Source organism: Anolis carolinensis, chromosome 4 (genome assembly GCF_035594765.1).
Source record: "Anolis carolinensis isolate JA03-04 chromosome 4, rAnoCar3.1.pri, whole genome shotgun sequence".
Classification (NCBI taxonomy): domain Eukaryota; kingdom Metazoa; phylum Chordata; class Lepidosauria; order Squamata; family Dactyloidae; genus Anolis; species Anolis carolinensis.
In genome coordinates, this window is record NC_085844.1 from 189,085,911 (window position 1) to 189,110,877 (window position 24,967).

Here is a 24,967-nt window from a genome sequence, read left to right on the forward strand (position 1 = left end):
GCACTGAATTTTGCCATTTACTTTGCTGTGAATCACTCCGAGTCTCCCCCACCAAAGGGGTAGAGAAAAGCGGCATATAAAATAAATAAATAAATAAATAAATAACTGAAATTACATGATGAGATCGTACAAGGGCATAAAATTGGAAAAAAAAGAATGTATTTTTATACATTAATACATGTAACTGAAAGGGCACGATGGAATTATATAATTACAGTAAAACCCCACTAAATCGAGCCCCACTTGTCCGAGCGTCCGGGCAACTCGAGCCAAATTCCTCCCCCCCCCCCTCACCCCGCCAGATCCCAGTGCTGCCGGAATCCAGCTGGGTGAGTGAGCGAGGGATGGAGGGTGGGCTCTCTCTCTCGCTCCTCCGCCATGCTGGGCACCGGTGCTGTCGGCCCCCCCAGCATGGCGAAGGAGCCAAGGCATGGGTGGGCGGGAGAAGGAGGAGGGCCCCAAAAGTCCTCCTCGCTCACCCGCTCGCTCTCTCGCTCCTCCTCCATGCTGGGCACCAGTGCTGCCGGCTCCAGCATGGCGAGGGAGCCGAGGCACGGACAGGTGGGTGAGTGAGGAGGACTTTTGGAGCCCTCCTGGCTCACCCACTCGCTGCCTGGCTCCTCCTCCATGCTGGCCGCCGGTGCTGCCGGGAGCCGAGGGAGCCGAGGCACAGGCGGGTGGGTGAGCGAGGAGGACTTTTGGGGCCCTCCTCGCTCACCCGCCCGCTCGTGCCTCGGCTCCCTCGCTTGCTGGAGCCGGCAGCACCAGCGTCCAGCATGGAGGAGGAGCGAGCGGGTAGGCCCATTTAATTTAATTTGTATGCCCATTTAATTTAATTAGAGAGTGTTCTGCCATGATTATTGATACCTTGCTGAGTACTTCTGCCACGAAGCTATAGAAGCCCTCTATTTCGGCCTAGAACTGTTTTATCTCCTTGTTTTTAACATGTGATGTATGTATTGATTGTATGACTGCTTTTCATGTTTGATTTTACAATGTGTAATTTGTTACTGTTTTTATTGTTGTTGTGAGCCGCCCCGAGTCCCCTCGGGGAGATGGGGCGGGATATAAGAATAAATTTATTATTAAATTTATTATTATTATAGGCGAGGAGTGCTCCAAAAGAGCCCTTCAGTCAATGTTTTTAAAGTTAATGTTTCCAATAAATTGCGATGTTTTAATGCTAAATTAATAAATACAGTAATTACTACATTACTGTGTATTGAACTGCTTTTTCTGTGTATTTATTGCAAAACATGATGTTTTGGTGCTTAATTTGTAAAATCATAATGAAATGTGACATTTAATAGGCTTTTCTTTAATCCCTCCTTATAATCCAAGTTATTCGCTAATCCAAGCTTCTGCTGGCCCGTTTAGCTTGGATGAGTGAGACTCTACTGTATATAGAATCACTAGCTTTGCCCAGCCACGTGTTGCTGTGGCTTGTGGGAATCGTTTGTCGGCCAGGTGGAATAGCAGTGAATAGCCTTGCAGCCCCAAAGCTTGGCTGTTTTCTGGAGTAGCTGGAGTCGCACCCTCAGTCAAACAGCCACTTTGAAGCCTGGCTACTTCCTTTGTAAGGGAATAATTGTTTGGCCAGATTGAATTGCACTGAATAGTATTGAAGCTTAAAAGCCTGGCCGCTTTCTACATAGGGCATCCTTGCTAGGCCAGGTTGAATGGGACGGAGTAGCCTCATGGCTTCAAAGCCTGGAGGTTTTCCATGTAGGGGAAATCTTGGTTGGCCAGGTTGAAAAGCACTGAATAGCCTTGCTGCTTGCAAGCCTGGCTGCTTTCTACCTTGCAGAATCCTTGGTTGGCCAGTTTGAATAGCAACGAATAGTCTTGGTGTGGCAGGTATGAATGCTGCAACTAGGCATCTTGATTAGCATTTAATGGCCTTGCAGCTTCAAAGCCTGGCTGCTTCCTGCCTGGGGGGAATCCTTTGTTGGGAGGTGTTAGCTGGCCCTGATTGTTTCCTTTCTTGAATTCCCAATTTTCCTGGTTTCAGAGTATTGCTCTTTATTCACTGTCCTGGTTTTAGAGATTATATTGCTCTGTATTATTATACCACAGTAATTATTACGTATTATATTTATAATCTTATATTATCTGCTTAGAACTGGATTGAATGAGGCCCCTTGTACACAGCTGTATAAAATTCACACCTAACTAGATTATATGACAGTGTGGAGTCAAGATAATCCAGTTCAAAGCAGATAATATAAGACTATAAATGGGTAATATAGCTGTGGGGAAGGAACTTGAGCCTACACTGCCATATAATCCAGTTCAAATCAGATAATCTGTATTTTATAGGCAGTGTGGATCAGGCCCAAGTGCACTCTGCCTGTGCCCTGGGCGCCATTTTAGCTGAGGGAGTTGCTAGGATATGAAGGGGGCGGGGCCTAAAGGCAGCAGAGTCTACCTTTCTAACTGGCAGTTAGGGGGAGAAAGGCTCTTCCTCATCCTCTGTAATTTGGACTATTTTTCTGGGGGTGTTTGATTGAAAAACATATTTTGGATGACTGTCTTTTGTGGCCAAATTTGGTGTGATTTGGTTCAGTGGTTTTGTTGTTTACTCCATAGAAAAATGCCACATTCTATTTTTATATATATAGATTTGATGAATATATCCAATATATGGAGTTATCTGGAGCCCCAGGTGGCGCAGCGTGTTAAAGCGCTGAGCTGCTGAACTTGCGGACTGAAAGGTTGCATATTCAAATCTGAGGAGCAGAGTGAGCATCTGCTGTTAGCCCCAGCTTTTGCCAATCTAGCAGTTCAAAAACATGCAAATGTGAGTAGATCAATAGGTACTACTCCGGTGGGAAGGTAACGGCGCTCCATGCAGTCATGCCAGCCACATAACCTTGGAGGTGTCTACGGACAACGCCGGCTCTTTGGCTTAGAAATGGAGATGAGCACCTGCCCCCAGAGTCGGACATAACTGGACTTAACGTCAGGGGAAACCTTTACCTTTACCTATGAAGTTATCTAAATGATATAAAGTTATAGAATAATACAAAAATTGTAATTCATGTACTCAATATAGTTATACGGTATATTCATATTTATAATTTAAATGATATGTACTCAATATCTCCTTAATATATTAATATATCTTCCTTCCTTATTTCTTCCTTCCCTCCCTCCCTTCCATGGGCAAGGGAAGGGATGCATGCCACTCACTAGTGCCAGGCCTGGAGAGGAGGAGCAAGAAAGCCGCCACGCCTAGAGCCCCGAGGTACGCCAGGACCCAGCATCCGCGTCGCAGCCACCGGAGACAAACGTGGCCCCAGGAGCTAGGCATCGCCATCTCGGCCAAAGGGACACGCAAAGCGCATGCGCCAGAAAACACACCTGTCGGGGCGTGGCCGGAGCCTGGCAAGGGGGCGGGGCTTGGCGCGCCTCTACAGGGGGCGGGGCCTCTGTGTTTAGCCCCTGAAGCAAAGGAGAGAGGAAGCGAGGCAAGACGCTCTCTGAATACAGCGTGTTCTATGGCCCAAGCACGTGTAGGAAAGGGCCGTTAATGCTGCCCCCGTCCATTCAGTACTCCAGGTCTGAATCGTGTGCACAAGGTTACAATTCTTGAGTACTCGCCACTGGCCCGTTTATTACCAGGAAACAGTACAGACAGTGGGTTGCTGTGAGCTTTCCGTCCTGTATGGCCATGTTCCAGAAGCATTCTCTCCTGACGTTTCGCCTGTATCTATGGCAGGCATCCTCAGAGGTTGTGAGGCATGGAGAAACTAGGCAAGTGGGGTTTATATATTTGCGGAATATCCAAGGTAGGAGAAAGTACTCTTATTTATTTGAGGCAAGTGTGAATTGCTGCAACTGATCGCCTTGATTAGCAGTGAAAAGCCTTGCAGCTTCAAAGCTTGGCTGCAACTTACCTGGGGGAATCTTTTGTTGGGATATAAACATACAGTAGAGTCTCACTTATCCAACACTCACTTATCCAACGTTCTGGATTATCCAACGCATTTTTATAGCCAATGTTTTCAATACATCGTGATATTTTGGTGCTAAATTCATAAATACAGTAATTACTACTTAGCATTACTGCATATTGAAATATGTTTTTTGTCAAATTTATTGTATAACACGATGTTTTGGTGCTTAATTTGTAAAATCATAACTTAATTTGATGTTTAATAGGCTTTTCCTTAATCCCTCCTTATTATCCAACATAGTCGCTTATCCAACATTCTGCTGGCCCATTTATGTTGGACAAGTGAGACTCTACTGTAGTTAGAATAATGCAATTCTACAGAAGTGGTTGGATTGCAAGGCATAGCCTAATGGCTATGGTGGCCAGGGCTGATGGTCGTTCTAGTTCAACACCTGGGGGGCCATATGATTCTTATCCCTGCTTTAGTGGATTATGCCTTTATAAGTTTTCTGTCCTGGCAAGTTCAGGAGATAATGGATGTTTTGCACCAGGTGAGAAATGCAGGGAAACAAAGCTTTAAAATCTTACTTCACAAGACACCTAAGATCGGGCACTTACCAACCCAAAGGCATTGTGCAGATATTCCATCTTTTCCCCCATTAATAGTTTCTTTTCAGTTAAAATATGGTAAAGTGTCAGAAGACTGCATGGGAATTATAAGTAAATTATAAGCCACATTGCTCTAATTTTGTGTAGAGGCTTGTTGTTGCAGTGAGTGCTGTATCTGGAAACACTCTTAGCTTACCTGGTGGTTATATCACTTGGTAAGGTCTTCTGTAGCCACGTTTATCATGGGCAGAAGCATGGGCAGATGCCACTCTCCCACTTGGGTAGATACTTATTGCAGAAGTGGAATTGTACTATGTGTATTCAAAGCCACTGCTTGATTCTGTACAAGTATATTCAACCCTTACTTCCATACCTCTTGTGAACAGTCTGATGAAATACTGTTGGACTCTGTCTCTGAAGTTGTAAGGAGTTGGGCATTTCTTTTTCCCTGAATAAGTCATGGATGCTCAGCCATACACAACTGGCCCATCTGCTCTTCTGAGCTGAAAATACCTGTTGTGACTGCACCTTCGGGGACTGTGGATGATGGTGGTGGGATCAGGAGAGGAAGGAAAAACCCTCGCGAGGTGGGCTCGTTGGAGGATTTGTACAGAAAGAGAATTAGGGACCTCAATGGGGAGTCTTCTGAGGAAGATTCAGATGGGGAGTTTGTGGAAGAAATGGATGCTGGTGAACAGGTGGTGGCTGAGGAAGTGGGCACTGACTGGGCACGGGCACCGGAGATGCCTGGGGAATTGGGGCCCATGGATACTGCTGAACCTGGGGTATCTTCAGAAGCAGATCCCACTTGGTCTGTTTGGAGAAGCGAGGATGGATCCTCAGGTGTGCATGGTGTTGGGTGTGGGCAGGATGATTGGGATTCTGATGAACAATTAGGCACTCCCGATCCACGAGCCTTAGCTGTGTGGAGTTCTGACTCTGATTAAGGATTTGGGACACCTGCTCTTTGGGTGTTGGTGTTTGGACACCCAGGGAGAATTGGGATAAATTGGGAGTGTTTGGTCACTTCACTTTGCATGTGGCAAGATGTTGCTGGGCGCCATTGGGATTCCTGTACGTGTTTAAGAAGACTGGACTGGGACTTTGCTTCAGATCTGCTGTTGCCTTCGTTGCCTTGGCTCTTTGTGCCAATTTGTGGACCTAGGATTGATGACTACAACCTCTGACCCTGGACTGGAATTCGACCCCGTTTCTGCCTTCGCTCTCTGATTAGTCTACCCATGGCTCTTGACTTCTGGCTTGCCTCCTGACCCTGCTGCTGTCTCCTGTCCTGACCCTGGATCAACCTGACGACGTCTCTTCGCTTTGTCCTTCGACCTTCTGGCATTACCTGCACTCTTGAAGCAGTTTGCTGCTGTTCCTGCTATTTCGACTCTGGACCGGTTTGACGACATCTTCTTGCACTGCCCCTTTAAATCTCCAAAGCCTGTTGTTTGCAACAGAAAGGGTTTGGAACCATTCTTTCCCTTTTGCACCGGCTCCAAGTTTGTTTACAAGCTCCTTTGCCCGGTTTTTGTTTCTGTTTAGAGCTTTGTGTTAAAACTGCTAGCTTGTGACTCTTGGGAGTTTTCTGGGAGTTTCCAAGTCTTTGTTTTGTTTTGGCTGCTTTTCCAAGTCAACTTAGTTTGTTTAGAGCTGAATTGAAGCACCTTTTGTTTTATCTGGATTATTTGCTTGGCTAATCCGGTTTGGTTGCTAAAGCATACTTTTTGATATATTTTTGTTTGGACTGCTTTAAAACACTGAAAGTTAAGTGTTTAAAGCCATCTTTTGTGTTTGTTTCTATTTTTTGGGCTATCTCTTGAATAAACTCTGTTTTGCTCTCAAATTGGCGTCTGGCTCTTGACAATACCATCATTGTACTTTATAGGAATCTTGATGTGCCTCAGGAATGTATAGGTTGCTCTGTGTCAGAAGGCCCAACAGATCATTTTAGGCAAGGGACCCCCAAACTAAGACCTGCAGGATGGATGCAGTCCTCCAAGATCATTTACCCGCTCCCCACCCTAAGTCTGAAATGACTTGAACAACAATAGAGTCTCAGTTATCCAACACTCGCTAATCCAACATTCTGGATTATCCAACACAGTTTGCCTCCTGCCTGGATCCACAGCTGTTTCTCTGGGCAGCAAGGACTGAACTTTTTACATATTTAATTTTTGACAGTGTTGTTACTCTAAGTTCATTTTATGCAATTCTATCTTTATTTGTAGTCAGTTAGTTAGTAGCCAGTGTTTTTGTAGTCAATGTGTTCAATACTTTGCGATGTTTTGGTGCTGAATTCGTAAATAAATTAATTTCTACATGACATTACCATGTATTGAACTGCTTTTTCTGTCAATTTGTTGTAAAACATGATGTTTTGGTGCGTAATTTGTAAAATCATAACATAATTTGTCATTTAATAGGCTTTTCCTTAATCCCTCCTTATTATCTAACATTTTTACTCATCCAATGTTCTGCCAGCCTGTTTATGTTGGATAAGTGAGACTCTGCTGTACTGATTAATTTGTCTATCTCATCAGCCAAAAGCAGGTCCACACTTCCCATTGAAATGCTAGTAAGTTTGTTTGTTATAATGGTTCATTTTAAATATTGTAGTTTCATTATTTTTTCACTACAAATGAGATATATGCAGTGTGCATAGGAATTTGTTCATGTTTTTTTCAAACTATAATCCAGCCCTCCAACAGTAGGATGGACTGTGAACCAGTCCTCTGTTTAAAAAGTTTGAGAACTCCTGTTTTAGACATTAATCTTTTGTCCCCAAAGACTGAACTTTTCTCCAGAGATTCTGATCAAGCTGTTACCTTAGGTCAGCCTTTCTAAATCTAGCTGCTTCTGAACATGTTGGAGAATAACTACTTTAATGGTGATGTAATGGCCATACATAAACTGAAGAGCAGTAGCTCTCAACCTGTGGGTCCCCAGGTGTTTTGGCCTACAACTCCTAGAAATCCCAGCCAGTTTACCAACTGTTAGGATTTCTCGGAGTTGAAGGCCAAAACATCTGGGAACCCACAGGTTGAGAACCACTGCAGTAGAGTAATGGAGTTGAGAAAGGCTGCCTTGAAGAGTCTCTTTAAGGCCTTGGATTCCATATCCCATCAGCCCTTATAAACATAGAAAGTAGTCATGGATTATAGCAGCTGTGGCCCATAATCTACTAGAGGCTACAAATTCCTTAATCCTCACCAGCTTCTCTCAGCCTTCCAGCTTGTAGACTAAGCATTACTCCTGCCCGTCCTTTGCCTGAGAATTCACATGATTTAAGAGGCTGGTGGAGAAATGAGGTTTTAAATACACAAACAAATCTATGAAAAGTTGCAAGTCATTCTTGTGCAGCACAATTCATGTTCATTTCTTTTTTTTTTTTCATAGTAAAGGTAAATGTTTTCCCCTGATGTTAAGTCCAGTCATATTCGACTCGGGCTTGGTGCTCTTGTCCATTTCTAAGCCGAAGAGCCAACATTGTCCACAAACACCTCCTAGATCATGTGGCAGGCATGACTGCATGGAGCGCCGTTACCTTCCCACAGAAGCGGTTGCTATTGACCTACTCAGATTTGCACATTTGCATTAACAGTGGGAGCTCACCACGCTCCCTGGATTTGAACCACTGACATTTCATTCAGCAGCTCAGCGGTTTAACCTGCTGCATCACCAGGGCTCCATAGGATCCACTTAATGGGGATATTTATGTGTCAACTCCTTGCAAGTGCTGTTTTTGCACAATTAGCTCCTCTTCCATTCCCATAATGTTTTGAAAGTAGACATAAAACAGACCTCCCCTCCAATAATACAGTCTATACAACAGGGGTGGGCAAATTACACCCTCACAAGACTATTTTTGCAGGCGTTTGGACATAACTCTTTTGTCCTCAAAGACAAACTTTTCTCCAAGTTGAACTGCAGCTAAGCATAATCAAATCCAGGTCATAGGATCAATCTATTGGGCCAGCATTTCTAGATTTGGCTTCATCCTACTTCAGCTCTCTAAGATGTTATTTTTCTGGCCAAAATGAAAAGGTGAGTTGCCTTCTTTTAGAAGTCTTCAGAAAAGTAATTCACCCTTAAAAGCCCACCCTTAAAAAAAGTACAAAGGGTAGCAGCACACAGCCGGGGAAATACACAGGTCCACCATCCCTTGTTCTGTGTTTTGTATTAAAGTCTTGCTGTCCTGTGTATTATACAAGGCTATGAGTGATACTGAATGCTGTAGATTTTCTCTGCCAGACTGCACACTGCCCAGTGCTACACAGGTCTGCTTCTCTTGGAAGGAAGCAGACAGGCACTCCAGAGAAATATATCACAAAGCTTTGTTAAAACCCAGTGGCCATCCTCGCAAAGAAGCTGACACTGGCTCACAAAACCAGTCAATGCCAGGTCCAAACTTCTTTCCCATCCTCTGGGGAAATTACAAACAACTCCAGCAAATTATTTTTAAAGGAAAAGAAACTGCAATCTCAATTTCATTACAGTGCTACTGGCTTCTGGCCATTCTATATACAATCAAATTCCCAAATTGGGATTGAGTTGCATTTAAATCAGCTTTCCTCTTATTCTGGTTCTTTTTTCTTTCTTTCTTTTGCCTTTCTCCTCCCACCCAATCCCTTGTTAAATTTAAGCAGAAAAAGAACAGCAGGAGCCTTGACGTATTTTAGAGGATTTTTTTTCTTTTAAAAAAATACTATAAAGTTATAAAAAGCAAAGAGGCTTTAAATCGGGCTCAGGGGGTAGAGTTCTCAGACTGCCGGCTCCTTCTGTAGAATGCAGGCACTTGCTGTTAATGCGCTTTTGACTGTAAAGAGAAAAGAGAAGAGAGTGTCATCAGTGCAAGTTTGTGTAACACTATTCACAGAAAAAGGGACTATGTCACCCATACTGCAACCAATACCTCTTTAAAATGACAAAATACTTTGGTAATGAATGACAACCAATGATTCAACATCCCCATGTAAAACTAAACTAAAAATGTACATAGGGGAGCCTATAAGACTGTAGACAAGGAGGAAGCGGATATTAATTTTGAGCCTGTAATACCGTTATATGTACTATTCAAACAGAAGACTGTAACCCCTTAAAGAAAATATATTATCTGAGAAATGATAACTGAACAGCTGGAAAATATTGCACTGTATGCAATAAACACTTATAAAATATATCTATTTGAATAAATAAATAAATCTAAAAAAATTACAAAATACACATTGCCAAGTTTGTTCCTTAATACAAAAGCTGTTTACATGGTATTCTTCTATTCATCCAAAATGGGAGAGATGGGGGAGTGTGGTATTCCAGGTATTGCTGGACTACCTTTCCCACAATCTCTCTCCATTCTCCATACCAGTTAATACTGATGAGAGTTCAACAAGCAGAACTACAATTCCCCATTTCCATTCATTGCAAAACATTACATAAACAAGGATATATAAATGCTGTTGCTGTTCAGTGGTGTCTATTTGGCTTTGTCTTATGGCAACGTATGAGTGCAAGATCTCCAATAGACTGTGTTAGATTTACCAACTTTCTACAAAGAAAAGCACAGAAGTTACACTTTCTGTCTCTCTGCTCAAACAGAACCACACACGAAGGGCACCAAAATGTTTATATTCCCTCAAACAATTGCAACAGGCTGATCCTAGTAAAAAGGGAAAGCAACTCCAGAGGTCAGAATAAGCAATAGAACACACCTTCACAACCTGTTGCCCTCCAGATGTTCCGGGCTTCAGCTTCCAGAATTCCTGACCATTGGACAAGCTGACTACGGCTGCTGGGAGTTAGGGTGCCAAACACCTGGAGGGCCACACATTGTGCAGACCTGTTCTAGAATTTCCTTTCCAGATTGGCAGCAGTTGATATTTTCCAGATAATGTGTGTCCATATTATCTGTAAGTTTCAGAAAACCATATAACATGCCCAGGTACAGTAAGGCCTTTGTATCTGCAGAGCATACATTTCTGGCCAGACTGTGATTACCTGATATATAACCTAACACTATTAATTTAGCTGACTTCTGGTCCAAACACACCACAGAATTGTGTTAGATAACCTAGTGATTGCTAGAAAGGCATTTTCTCTAGGAATTTGCAAGGTTCTACAATGCAACCCTAGGGTAACTTCCAGGGAAAGCATACTATGGAATTTCATGGAGGACTTAGAAAATTCCTAGAAAAATCATTTTCCCCTGGTTGTGGATGAAAGAAACCACAGGTATAAGTTCCATAGTTACACAGATCTTACTGCATAACAGAAGTTAAAAGAGACAAAACTAGAAGACCGATGGTCTTGGAGTGCCCATTAGAAATATGAAATTAGTGATCAATCGGATCCAAGCCTCAGGGCCTGTCTCCCAAGCCTCATCCCTTTCTCATATGATTTGGTGCCCTTTCACAGAACACATTCATAATGCTATGATTCCCCTTTAACTACCACAGTAACATTCTAAGGAATCCAGATTTCCTGCAGTGTAGGGTAGGGTTTTGGAGAATTCTCGGTCAGAGATTCAATGACTCACTAAACTACAAGCTCCGAGATTGCACAGGATACAGCCGTGGCAATTAAAAAGAATAATGATGCTGTAACAGTATAGTCTGTGTGCAGTCTTGGTGTGGATTACTATTGCTCTCATGTGATCACCACCAGCACCTGTCTTTCTGATATCCATTAGTTGATGGAACCTTCTGCACACAACTGCTCTTATTTTGGGTCTGTTGATCATTATTTGGGTCTGTTTTGGGAGAAGTCATTTCTTGGGGTGCTGAGCTCTATTTATCTATAGAAGTACTCTTGCAAGCAGCCTAAGAGGTGGGCAACACATTATAAACAAAGGGAAAGAGAACTGGAGGCAATTTGATAGGCACAGATTCAAAGTAAGGTAGGGGCAAAGCCAGAGATAAATGCCGAAAATCTGCTGAGAAAGAAGCCGGACAGCAGTGATGGTACCTTGCCATCTGCAAGGAAAATGCAGCATGCTGTGAGGTAAACAAAACAGGATTAAGATGAAACTCTGATAAGGAAAGGTAAATACCATCTGGTAGGTGTCACTGAGATTTAGTTGGATGAGAGTCGTAACTGGAACACATGAACTAAAGCATTAAAAAGGGTCCAAAAGAAGGAAAGGATGGGAAATAAATAGATGATGATAGATTCCCCTGCCCCCCTAAAAGAAATGTGAAGCTTTCATAGACTTGCACAGAAATCCATAGATAGGAAATCCTACCCTAAGCATCTCAGTAAGGAAGAAAAAATAGAGAAACAAGTGGCATTAATATGGCAGTATAATATAGACCACTCAGCCAGCTGGAACACTTGGGTAAAGCCTTTCTGAAAAGTATTCCAGAACTCTTACAAGCCACAGCAGTTGGGGGGATTTCAATGATGCAAACAATCTGCTATAAGTCTAACTCTTCTAAGAATAGAATGCCCAATGAATTATTGATTTGCCTTGTTGACAACTTCATCTCTCAGTAGGTGGAGGAAAAGACAAGGGGCTCTGCTAGCAAGGACTTAACTCTGACCAACAGAGAAGAACTGGCTGATGAAATGATAGCAGCAGGCATCTTGGAGGGAAACAACTGTATTTCACTGACATCTGCGATAGCAGGGGATGTAAACATAACTGAACATAATCAAACATGTGTCGGCGACTTAATCCCCCCCCCCCCAAAAAAAAAACCCTCAGAAAATAAAGAGGCTACTGACTCTGAAAAGACAACGTGGAATGCACAATAACTTTCCTTCCAATGAGAAAGAAAAACACAGAAGAGATATAAAGAAAGCATTGCTGCTTCACAGGGAGCTCTCTGATAAGCTGAGATATATCTAGGATACTGAAGGAGAGACAGGTGACCAAGGATAAGTACAAGAGTGTGGTTCAAAATTGTAATGATGGTATTAGGAAGGCCAAGCTTGAAAGATGCTGGAAGCAACAACAAAGAGTTATTTGGCTGTGCTTAAGAGTAAGAAGCAGCAGGAAGGCAGCAGGAAGTCAGCTGTCTACAGAAGTTGGGGAAGCGTTGGGTGACAGAAAAAGGAAAAAAAATAGTCTCTTATTTTGCCTGAGTTTTTTTTTTTACTACAAGGAGATTTCTGTTTACAGAAAAGAAAATCACACAAAGGACTTGCAATCCAAAGCAAATGCAACCCTGAAAAGACATTTCAGATACCTTAAATGAATTCAAGTCTCCAAAGTCAGAGGGGATATTTTGTAGATCAAGGATTTTGTGGATGGTACTTTAGAGACATGCGACATTAATCCTGGACAAAAAATCCAGCATACATATTTAAAAGAGTCTGTGAGCATATACAAAACAATTTATAACATATTGAGCATTCTCCATTTAGAATTCCAATATCCAAAATAGTTCGGCTGAGATGTTTACTTTCTGATGGTATGCAAACGTTGTTTCATACACAAAACTATTTTAAAATATTGTGCAAAATTACCACCAGGCTACATGTACATGTATATGTGTATAAAATGTATATGAGGCATAAAATATTGTTGTGTTTAGACAAGGGTCACATCTCCAAGAAATCTCATGTATGTATAAGCAAACAAATCCAGAAAAAACCCCAAAAGATTTCAGGTGCCAAACATTTTGGATAAGGGAAACTCAACCTGGACTAGAAGCCAGCTGAAGTCAAGATGACATTTTAAAGAGACAAATATAAATCTCTGCCATCTAGATATGTGTGTCTATATGCATACATACACACACTGAGACACAAATATCAGCGGGGGGAGATGTGGCTTGGCAATAATAAACAGAAAAAAGGCTCTGGATGTTTCAATAGATCAGAAGCTGAACACGATCCAGCAATGCAGTGTTTAAAAAAAATCCTGATGCAGTTGCTGCTGCTGTATGCCTTCCAGTCATTTCTAACTTGAGGAAATGAGCAGCTCTAACATGAACCTATCCTTTCTTGGCAAGATTTATTCAGAGCAGGTTTACTGCTGCCTAACTGTCAGAGAGTGGGATTTGCCTTAAGTTTCCCAGTAGATTTCTATGAATGAACAGGTATTTGAATCCAGTTCTACCGAAAATCCTAGTCCTGTCACCAAAGTACTACAACATTTTCTCAAACATTCAATCACAAGCTGCATTAAAAGAAGCATTATTTTCAAGATCAAAAGAAATAATATTTCCATTTTGTTTTGTGTTCAGGGTATGCCTAGAATATTGTACCTAGTAATCATGGCTGGCACATCTTAGAAACATAGAATCATAAGGTTGGAAGAGACCTCATGGGCCATCTAGTCCAACCCCTTGCCAAGAAGCATCACATTCAAAACACCTCCAACAGATGGCCATCCAGCCTCTCCTTTAAAGCCTCCAAAAAAGAGCCTCCACCACACTCTGGCTGAATAGCTCACACAGTCAGGAAGTTCTTCCTAATGTTCAGGTGGAATTTTCTTTCCTGTAGTTTGAAGCCATTGTTCCGTGTCCTAGTCCCCAGGGCAGCAGAGAACAAGCTTGCTCCCTTCTCCCTATGACTTCCCCTCACATATTTATGCATGGCTATCATGTCTCCTCTCAGCCTTCTGCAGGCTAAATATGCTCAGCTCTTTAAACCGCTCCTCATAGGGCTTGTTCTCCATACCCTTGATCATTTTAGTCGCCATCCTCTGGACTCATTCCAGCTTGTCAATATCTCTCTTAAACTGAGGTGCCCAAAATTGGGCACAGTATTCCAGGTGTGGTCTGACCAAGGAAGAATAGAGGGGTAGCATGACTTCCCTGGATCTAGACACTATACTCCTATTTATGCAGGCCAAAATCCCAATGGCTTTTTTTGCCGCCACATCACATTGTTGGCTCATGTTTAACTTGTTGTCCACGAGGACTTAAGTTCAATGACAAGACGGATCATGTCAACAGGAAGAAATTTGACAAGAGTACACACTTTTTCAGAAAGTGATAGTGAGGGGCTTCTCCTTCACTTAGGATGCACCTTTTGGGGGCGCTGTAGTCTCATGCTTCACTACAAAACTTGAGGTGCTGCCTGCCAACTGGATGATTCTAACAATACGAATCTGACAGTATCATACTCACTCACACATGATAATCAAGACTGACATTTTGCCAATAATGTATGTCCCCAGAGTAGGCAAGGAGTAATCCGGGAACTAAAAGCCATTTTTCACATCCAGCCACCCATGCTCTCTTTATCTTCTGTAACACAGCTCTACTGTTAAGCTTGGAAGATCCAGGGAAAATTTAACTCACACCCACCCATAAAACCTCTATAATGATGCCTGCTTTGGACAGAGCTGCCTTGGATACACTGCTTTCTTTGCCTTTTAAGAAGAGACGGTTTAACTCTTTGGAATGCAGGAAGGAATGCAAAATCAAGTGAGCAATGCCTGATGAAGCCACAGGGCAGAAAGGTCAGGAACTGCTGACAGTGAAAGGTCATTCCGCCTGATGCAATTCCTACTGAAACAAATTCAAGTCATTCACATTGGTCTACTAAGAGTTATCCGTCAGAAAAGTGTAATGGAGCTTCCATGTTCAGATGAAAAGAGAGAGATTTGCTTGTAATTGCATCCTGGGGGTTACTCTTTTGAATCCCACAACCAACATGGCACTAACTATGTGGCTGGTGGGACAAAAAGGTAACCTTCCCAAACACTAACAAAAACTGAACCACTAGTATTATGGTTATACCCTGCAGGTAAGCTCTCTGGGGTATCCATTATTTCACTGATGAACCTTTTAAAATGTCTTCTTGAATCAGTTTTCAGAAATTGAAAACAGTCAACAAATCAAAGTCAGTGAAGCATCACTGTTTCTGCTCCCATAAAGGATTATGGGAATTGTAGTCCAACACATCTGGAGGGCCAAAGGTTCCCCGCTCCTGTGTTAAATAGTGTATACACTTGGCAACCATTACAAAACAACTTCCAACGGAAGACAAATATCTTTTTCACAAGTGAATCCAAAGCACTTTCACTGAAATATTTATGAAAATTTTACATTTAACCAGCTTGCTCCTCATTGGGACAATGAACCTGCTCTTTATTTTCATATAAAACTTTATATGTTCCATCCACAGTGCTGAACCTATTTAATAGCACCCATCTTTTTTGATAGCTCTGGACTAATACTCTGAGCAGATGCTTAGCTACCACGGCATTTGACACAAACGCCCAAATGCACACAAATCTCTATCAATAATGACAGATAGAGGTTCATGTATAATCACATCAAGACAACTGTATTAACACAATTTCCTTTTTAATTTATATTACCCTGGCAGTAATGTTTTCATTGCTAGGCAACATATTAATATTTTAAATAAATATTACAACTGCTCTTCACTTTCTCTCGCTCTCTCTTATGTCAGCCAGCAGAATGAACAGAAAGCACAGCCCTTCATTGACATTGATTATTGTTTCATTATGTTACTAGTTCCTTTGAGCCCATTTGGATCCAGTCATTCGCATAAGGCTACATTAGCCAATTAGGCAGGTCTATATTTTAGAGTCTTGTGAGATCCAGCTGATGGACGGGAGGCAAAAATGCAAGCAGTCCCCAAGTTATGAACAAGATAGCTTCATGTTTTGGATAGCATAGGGAAGGGTTAACACCCTTCTTGAGTTTGCTTTGCTGTGTGTGTCCCTGTTCAGAAGATTTCACCTAACTTTCTGTACCTGTTGTAATTGGATTTTGAAAAATTTGGTTGGTTGTGGAAACAAGGATTGGTGCTAAAGCTTCAGCTGAGACACCTTTTCCTCATGGTAACTCTTTCAGGAGATCTCTCTTCCTACAGAGAGATTTCTCTCACTTCCTGTTGTCTCACCTCCGTTTGTAATCCCAAGTCATTTGTAAGTCAAATGTTTGTAATTCGGGGACTGCCTGTATAGATAATAATAATTTTAGGATTTCTTTCAAATACGCTTTTATGTAGTTCTTCCTCATTACCTGTTTCATTTGTGGAGATTTTTGCAAACTGAAAAAAACCTTCCTGGAGGGAAGGATATTGGAGGCAAAGTTGAAGTATTTTGGCCACATCATGAGAAGATAGGAAAGTTTGGAAAAGATCATGATGCTGGGGAAAATGAAAGGAAAAAGGAAGAGATGCCGACCAAGGGCAAGATGGATGGATGGTATCCTTGAAGTGACTGGCATGAACCTGAAGGAACTGGGGGTGACGACAGCCGACAGGGAGCTCAGGCGCAGACTGGTCCATGAGGTCACGAAGAGTCAGAAACGACTGACTGAATGAAGAAGAAGAATCCCTAATATAATCAAAATCTTCTACTCTTTCATTTTTAAATGAAACTTTACTAATGTTACCGTCTTTCCTTATCAATGAGGCCAAGAAAAAGCTGTACTTGTATATTTCTGTTATGCAGCTTGTAAAAAATCCCAAATAAGTAAAAGGATGGATCCTTAGCACAGGCTCAGTGCCAAGAGTGAAGAAATGGAAAGAGGTGAGTTTCACCCCTTAGAACATGAAGGGCAGGACTACTGTGCTGTGTATCTTCAAAGCTTAGTTTCTTCTAACATTTTCAACATTAGTTATCTTAGCTCAATGAAAACATTGGTTTCCTAACTTGTACAGGTCTCACGGCTCTGATAAAGGCTAAAACTCTGCAGCAACAAAATAATTTTTAATTGAGGCTCTGACTTTTCACTGACTGTACATGTATTTGAATTCATCAGTTGCCACAATCTCAGTATCATATCCATCATTTTAAGGAAATAAAGGTTGCTTGAGACAACTGTTCAAAAGTTTGAAACTGAGTGTACAGAAATGTAATCTGTACCTTGGAATTTCATAAATCTAATTTAAAAAATCAAAGCTAATGTTTAGTGTTCAGAAAAACTGCCCTTGATACTTTGCTTTTCATTCCCTTTTTCTGGAGCCTCGGGTAGTGCAATGGGTTAAAACCTTGTGCCGGCAGGACTGCTGGCTGACAGGTTGGCGGTTTGAATCTGGTGAGAGCGAGTGACCTTCCTCTGTCAGCTCCAGCTCCCCATGTGGGGACATGAAAGAAGCCTCCTACAATTATGGTAAAACATCAAACATCTGGGCATCCCCTGGGCAATGTCCGTGCAGATGGCCAATTCTCTCACACCAGAAGCGACTTGCAGTTTCTCAAGTCGCTCCTGACATGAAAAAAAAATCCCTTTTTCTAAAAGGCCTCAAGTGCATCCCCCAACATTATGTGAGTCATTAATAGAAAAAGGAAAAATTATTTTTTGTACTACAAATCCCACTTGCCCACGCTGGTTGGGAGATTCCAAAAACTGATATCCCAAAATGTGCCTTTTCCCATTTTTAGTATTAAAGATGACAAATGGCTACATCAATTAATCATTCCAAACTTTCTATGACTAATCTATTCAATAAAGCTTACTACCATTTTTCAAGTGTCTTTGGAAATTATGAGATAAGAATGATGTGTTCATGGCATACCTCTTTTTGTTCCACTATTTTACAAAGATGTGAACAAAAGTCAGCATGTCTAACAAAATACTGCAGTTGATACATTTATTACAAAACACAGTTTTAAATGATGTGCCTTGAAATACTGACTGAAACTCCTCATTACAAACCCCAGTGGTGGTAAAGTGGGACGGATGTGTGGCACTATAAATCCTTCCCTTGAAATTATTACCTTTGGGGGTCCTGACACATAACTGAAGGTTTGTTACAAAATGCTCTGCTGGCACTAGAACACAGACTATGTGGCACAATGCTACTGAATTTAGAGACACAAATGCAGGATGCGCAAGGCCGTAACATACCTTCATTGTGTTCTGCTTCTCCTCAAAGCCCAAGGAGACAACTGGCTTCTTCCTTCGGATGGAGCTACCCAAATCAGATGAGGAAGAGGAAGGCAAGGGAGCGGGAGAGTGCTTGGCTTTCACTGGCCGACAGTAAGTGGCTGTATTCTTACGTCTCTTAGCCTCCTCATCAGAGATGCAGTTGGCTTGCAATCCTTTGGGCCCATTCAGCGAAGAGGCCCGGTTCTCCAGTTGTGAAGCTTTGACTGTGATGTGGCTGGGAGCCCGGCAGTCCAGATGGCTGACCCTTTTGATTCTGGCACCTGCAGGGACTGTTCCGTTCAAGGAATGAGTGGACGAATTGATGACAGATGGTTTGGCCTTGGCAGATGGGTGGGAGACCTGGCAGCCAGCTGCCTTGCTCTTGCCCAGATCCAGGAAACAGGTCTGTTTGTATGGCAGACTAGCCGGGGAGCTGGGAGACTGCTTGCGCTTCCGGGCCAAAGCCTCTGGCTCCACGCTGCCAGTCGTCTCCTTGGCTTTGGAGGACTTGCTGGCCTTGGTCAAAGGCAACTTGCTGAACGAGGGCGAAGGTGTGTTGGCTGGGAGCGGGGAGGTGATGGACTGGCTCCCACCCATGCAGTCTGACTGGCTACAGGCGGCCGCAGCATGGGGTGAGCCCACTGCATAGTTCATACTGTGGTGGCCACGGCTGTCCCTGGAGGCCACAGTGGCTGAAGCGGCACAAGACACAGAGGTTCTGCCTGGGATGCTGTGCGGGAGGCTGCAAACCAGGGAGGAATTGCAATTCTGGGACGTGCTGGATGCAGAAAAACCCAGAAGCGCCGGGGATGGTGTGGAAGGGATCTGGTGATCTGCAGCTGGAGGGATCCTTCTGATTGGGCCATAATAGAGGGGGAAATGGTTAGAAGCAGATCCTACCTCCCTCAGATGTCAATCTGCACATTTATTTGGATTTTTCAGAAATTACACAGCCTTCCTTTGCCCCTTTACCTTTCAGATCCACAAACTGTTTAGCTGTCCAAGTCTAAGAATTTTACAGAGACAACTACAGATATAAATACACCTCCTTTGCTACTCCATCATTATTTCTCCCTTCGTCAGCCCCAAGGTGCTCCATTTTCCCTTTGTTCAGATACTGTGTCCCTGTTCATAAAGGATGTACAATCAAAACCTGTATCCCAGTGCCATCTACTGGTGAAAGCAGGATTGAGACCCTCTACAAGCATTGAAATTGCGGGTTGAAAGACTTCAGCTTCTGAGATCCAGAAACTGAGGAAAACACATATATTTAGACTCCAATAATCCAGAGTGAAGGAATTTGGTTGACTGAGTACCGTAACTGAGCAGGCAGCACAGTTCTTCCATAAAAAATGTACTCCCAGCTTTCTTCATTTCATCAACATAGCTGGGGTGAGGGAATGAGAAAGGACAGGTCATTTTGTGGCTTGTTATTTTTAAATAGGAAGTAAGGAGTCTGCAATTCCTTATTTGGGAGTCAAAACCCTCACTAATCTACTGAAAACTCCTCAGAGACCTACAAGTAGATATCCTTTTGCATTGAAGGCATAGCTGCAAAATAAGAATTCTTCCTCCTCTAATCTTCGTACCATCCCCACATTTCTAGCATTCTGGCAACTTAAAATTTAGAAACAGAGTTTAGGCATCCAAAGAAAAGGATCAGGCAAAGTTATTGAAAGAATGCAACAGGAGCATATATGAGTTCTAGGTGTAGCTAATTTTCAGCATCCTACTACTTGCAATGTTAGAGGTTTCCACACTAAAAGGACATTTCATTTCAGGAAGGGAAATTCTTATTTGGGAGGAGATGCCCTCATTTTGTTGTCCTCTCCAGAGCTTCCTGGATTAAGACATCCATTGACAGAATAAACTGTTTTTGTTGGCAATAGTTAGGGGTGGTTATGCCAAAGCTGCAAAATGCGACCCTAATTTTCATGATCTATTCCTTTTAAACTGAGACGTTAGCTACATTTCTCTAAACAGACATTTTTCAGTTATTTGTTCAAACATAACCACCCTAGTTGCAACCCTAAGCCAACACTTAACTTGGAGTACGTCCCAGTGAACTCAATGATTATTACTTTTGAGTAAACATGCCTAAGATCTGTCTGATAGGGCTGTTCTAGACACCTTCTCCCTCACAAGATAAGTATGTATTTGGTATTCACTTGTTGCCAAGGGCCCAGCTGTTTCTTCACCAGACACCACTTTTGTTTAAAAGACTGAATAACAGGGAAATGTGGTGACTGTACCGATTCAAGGCTTTAGCAAGCCTTTGGTGGAATGCATTTGGAGAAATGATGAACTCGTCACTGGCACGTCAATACGTCTAACAAATCTTCCACTGTGTGTGCATATCTAGTAGCAAATGCAGACATACACTTTAAGGGGGTATTGCTTCCTCTGGTTACCTACCTGGCCCTTCCTCAGGGACATCCATCAAATGAGACAATCCTAAAGACAGTTCCCTCTATGGCACATTCTTTCCACACTTTTCAGATTCCTGTCGCTTTTTTTCCTCCCATTTTGAGCAGCTGATGGTTTTACTTTACTCCTAACTGATCTAAATGTCATTGTTTTATAATTATCCTATTTTTTTGGAATTAATAGTTGTATAAACCTATAACAACTAAATAAATACTGGTGATACTGAGCATGCATCAAATATAGCAGCCACTCTGCTGCTGGTGCAGTTATCTACCTCCACCTTTTCCTCAAAAATAGATCTATCTGATTTCCATGAAATTTACTTCTAGGTAAGTTTTCACAGAACTGCAGTCTTAGTTGTTCTTTCAACAGAGTTTGTCCTGACGAAAACAGGCAAATGAAACAAAAAACAGAGACATTATCCCAGATGCCATGACATATTGCATGTCTCTGTAGTGCAGGAGTGAGCAAAATGTGAGGCTCCAGGGCCATTTTTGTGGCCCTTAAGGACACCTAGAGTCTAAAATAGGAGGGGACAATTTCTTTGCCCCCAAATGCCTTCTAAATGTTGTAGGGCATATTTCACCATGTCTGGGTCCCTTCGGCCCAGAAAAATGTCTTTTTAAAGAACAGATAATAACCCGGAAGTCACTTCCTATGACTTCTGGTTTTGAAAAAGGATCTGAGCCCAAAATGGGACATGGGACTCCACAAAACAAGGCAAAAATGCCCCCACAGCTCCTATAGGGCATTCAGAAATATCTGGGTAAAAACTGTGTTGTTACAGTGGGAAGGGTGGCCAGGTTGGTAGGTGCCTATTTTCCAAATTAGGCTACCAGTTGCCCTTATTTGTCTGCCACTGCTTAAAGATGTTACATACCCCTTCTTCTCTGCATTGACTTTATATGTTATAATCCTCAGTCTGATACAAGCGTATAACTATACAGGGAGCAAAATGGGAATAAAAATTCTGCGCAATAAAAAATTATTTCAGTTTCCAAATTTCTAGCACTGCAAAATGAGACCATGAAAAGCATTCACACAGACAGCTCTTGTATTTGCATTCCCTTGGTCTTGTGCAATAACCATTGCATTGCCAGCAAGAAGAAATGCTCACTGAAAGAGACAGTGCATAGGCAGAACAGGGTTGCTGATTGCTTTCAGGATAAATTTGTGACAAAAGAGGCCTCCCTTTCAAGCTAAAACAGCTGCTTTGCAAATTTTCAGTGCAGCAGTTAATTTTTGCTACAAAAAGATAGCAGAATGTATGCATTACTGCTGGATGTTTCTGGAGTTTTTTTTCCTCCTTTCTAAACAAACATGAGACAGCACAGAGGAAACACTGTGAAATCACTCTCTATTTCAGTGTGTACTTGAGACCACACCACTGAGTGACTTCTACCAATACAGCAATGCTATGGTGATCTTCAGTCCATATTCACTTACTTCCACATGTGCGAACTGAGATGCCTCTCCAGCATAGAACTGAGTGCAGAGCAGAATCGATCCAGCCGTCGACTGAACACATAACACCCTGGGCTCACCAACCTGCTTCCAAAAGTGCAGAACTGTGTGTGTGGGGGGGAGGGGGGGTAGTAAAGTGGGTTGGAAATAGAAATGAGGATGAAAAGTATTTAGAATACAAATTTTTGTAAATTCAAAAAAAAAACCCACCCTAAAATGATATCTGCAGTCTTGCATGGGGATGGCATGCTGCTAATTTTTAAAAATCATTTCATCCATCCATCTCCCCAGCTACTGAGTGCAAAAATCTATAGTATACACAAACTTGACCCAGACTAAGATCATCCCACTGATTCAATCGATCTCAGAAATACCCAAGGGTAACCAAGGTAATTTAAATGTTTTGCATGCATAAGGACCTTGGATCAATTCTTGATATAACCATTTAGAGCAGACTCGTCTAAGGTGCAGCCCAGGATAACCAACACAAAATTGTAAACATACTTATAGCACTATTAGATTTTTGGAATTTTTGTCTGTAATTTAACTGCACAGTTATTGATTATGAACTTTGAGGACAATAACAGAATGGAATGGAATAATCAGAGCATGTTATATTCATATATCATATACCTCACAACCTCTGAGGATGCCTGCCACAGGTGTGGGTGAAACATCAAGAGAGAATACTTCTGGAACATGGCCAGACAGCCGGGAAAACATACAACCCTGTGATCCCGGCCATGAAAGCCTTCAACAACACAATTAGTAAAATTATGCGAGGACTTTTTTTTGGCTTAGCTTTGGTGGTGGGTATCACAAAAAGTATGGATCAACCTTTTTTTTACCAGCTATTGTTAGTTTTTGTGTATTTTATGTGCAGTTCAAGACACTTGTTCTTCTTCCAATGTGGCCCAAAGAATCCAAAAGGCTAGACACCCATGATTTAGAGGAATCAGAAAGCTGAGAACGGCTAGCTGTTCCTCATAGAGCTGCCATTAGAGTAGAGCCTTAGACTGGAAATATTATTTTTTTGGGACTACTACTCCTAGGATTCCCCAGCTAATGACAATGCTAGAGATGACACTGAGATGGACCCATACTAGGTAGCTTCATGAGCACAAGAATACAAAACTTTATTTGCTCCGAATAAGGCATTCCCCCTGCAACTTTTGGAGACATTATCTTTCTACAAGGATCCATGAAGGGTCCCAGTCCCTAGAGCAGCACAGGTCTCCTACTTACTGCCTGGGGCCTTGGAGACTGTGTTGCGTAATGGCAATCCAGTTTACGGGAATCCTCCACTGTATCATCTTCGCTCTCTTCACTTGAGGCCCGTCCAGTGCTCTTGGGCACTGGGAAAGGGTAAAGTCGGTGGTCGACTTCACCAGAGGCGGTAGGCAGATCATCAGGGTCACTCTCTGAGGAAACCCTAGACCTAAAAAATCAAAAGACAAGGAAAGAGTATGAGCTTTCCAAAGATGGATTTCCCTTAATCGGTGGTAGATATTTGTCCACTAAGATCAGAATCTGTATTGCCACACTATCTTTGCCAAAGTTGGGTTTCCCTTCCATTCAATGGCTATAAAAATCCAACAGGAACATACCATTCATGTTTGTAGCAAAAACAGAGAGAACCATGTAATTTGAAGCACCATTGTAATTGGGTAATCATGACAGCTCCGATCAGGGTGCATGCACATGAGAAAGTTAGAAAAGTAAATCAGAATGGAGTTTTAGCCTTGTGGATATATGGAAACATGTAAGCTGGACTTAGGATACTTATAATTAAAAAAAAATTAATACATTTCTGCTCAAACACTGCTTACTCATTTTGGTATCACCTTCTTGGATGGTGTCATCCAATGTAGTTAACACCCTCTGCACCCCCCCCCCCCCCGAGTGACCCATTGCTGTGAAGTCTCTACATAATGGCATCATTGGGAAAGGAGGCATGGGATCCTGAGGTACCCAAGATTTGCCTTGGAGCCTGATTCCCCATACTGAAAACCCACTTGTGGAAAGTTAGCAAAGATGTTCCACTCTTCTTTGAGTCACTGTTTGCACTGATAGTAAGACAAGGAATTTTCCAAGTAGTTGTAGATTATGGGCATCCTGGTCAATGTCCTTGCCATGTTTACCTGGAAAGTGCACAGTGGGAATATGTTTGCTTTGTGCGGCAAGGTGAAGCACTAGGCAGGGCCAATGAAGCCTGTGACAGCGAAGAGGAGTCCTGCGGGAGTCGCTCAGAGGCCGCCTCCTTCCTCACTGGGCTCTTCTCTTTGGGGGGCTCCCCTTTCTTGGCGCTGGCCTTCAACTCAGCCACCAAAACGTCAAAGTCCTTGTCACGACCTTGCACCTCACGACGCTGATGTACCGAATGGATCTGGGCCACAGACAGGAAATAAGAGACATCAACTAATAAGCACATTTACAATTGCACTGTGCAAAATCTCATGAAGATGCCCATGGAAATGATGCAGAAGCAGGAAGATAATTGTCAAGTCTTTATTTATTGAAAGACAAGCTCACTCATATAAGATATTTGATTTTCACATACAGGTGGCTTCCAAATAAGGAATTCTACATGAGAAAACTAGAAAGGTAAACCCCTAAGAAAACACTGTGACACATAAACTACTTTCAGCACAGATGGACAACATCTGGCCCTGCAGATGGTGTTAGATCCCTTATATTGATTAGATGAGGTGGAACTGATATAAGCTACATCGAACAACATCTGAATTATCACAGGTTGCTTGTC

At 42.4% G+C, this 24,967-nt stretch overlaps 2 protein-coding genes and 1 long non-coding RNA gene across 5 annotated transcripts in view; 1 reads left to right on the forward strand and 2 right to left on the reverse strand.

Moving 5' to 3' along the window:
- The window catches only part of LOC100562748 (probable transmembrane reductase CYB561D1), a 43,420-nt gene extending 39,394 nt beyond the window's left edge, over nt 1-4,026 (reverse strand). Inside the window, exon 1 of one of the 2 annotated variants that reach the window (XR_010005452.1) lies at nt 3,193-3,293. Coding sequence is in view for 1 of the 2 variants with exons in the window: in XM_062978407.1 (XP_062834477.1) it covers nt 3,193-3,319 (127 nt within the window). In the remaining variant the exon portion in view is untranslated. Of the gene's footprint in view, nt 1-3,192 lie in introns of both variants that reach the window. The other variant, XM_062978407.1, reaches the window with a different exon arrangement.
- LOC134298397 (uncharacterized) lies at nt 473-6,836 on the forward strand. The gene is made up of 2 exons (XR_010005453.1): nt 473-795; nt 3,171-6,836. It is a non-coding gene; the product is annotated as an uncharacterized LOC134298397 (long non-coding RNA).
- Nucleotides 6,837-9,184: 2,348 nt separating this feature from the next.
- Nucleotides 9,185-24,967, reverse strand: part of atxn7l2 (ataxin 7 like 2) — a 33,385-nt gene continuing 17,602 nt past the window's right edge. For both annotated transcript variants that reach the window (XM_062978406.1, XM_062978405.1), the window contains 5 exons: nt 24,345-24,589; nt 23,449-23,641; nt 22,186-22,307; nt 18,292-19,165; nt 9,185-9,329 (listed from right to left, as the gene is read on the reverse strand). In XM_062978406.1, the coding sequence (XP_062834476.1) occupies nt 9,315-9,329; nt 18,292-19,165; nt 22,186-22,307; nt 23,449-23,641; nt 24,345-24,589 (1,449 nt within the window). In that variant the 3' untranslated portion in view covers nt 9,185-9,314. The remainder of the gene's footprint in view (nt 9,330-18,291; nt 19,166-22,185; nt 22,308-23,448; nt 23,642-24,344; nt 24,590-24,967) is intronic.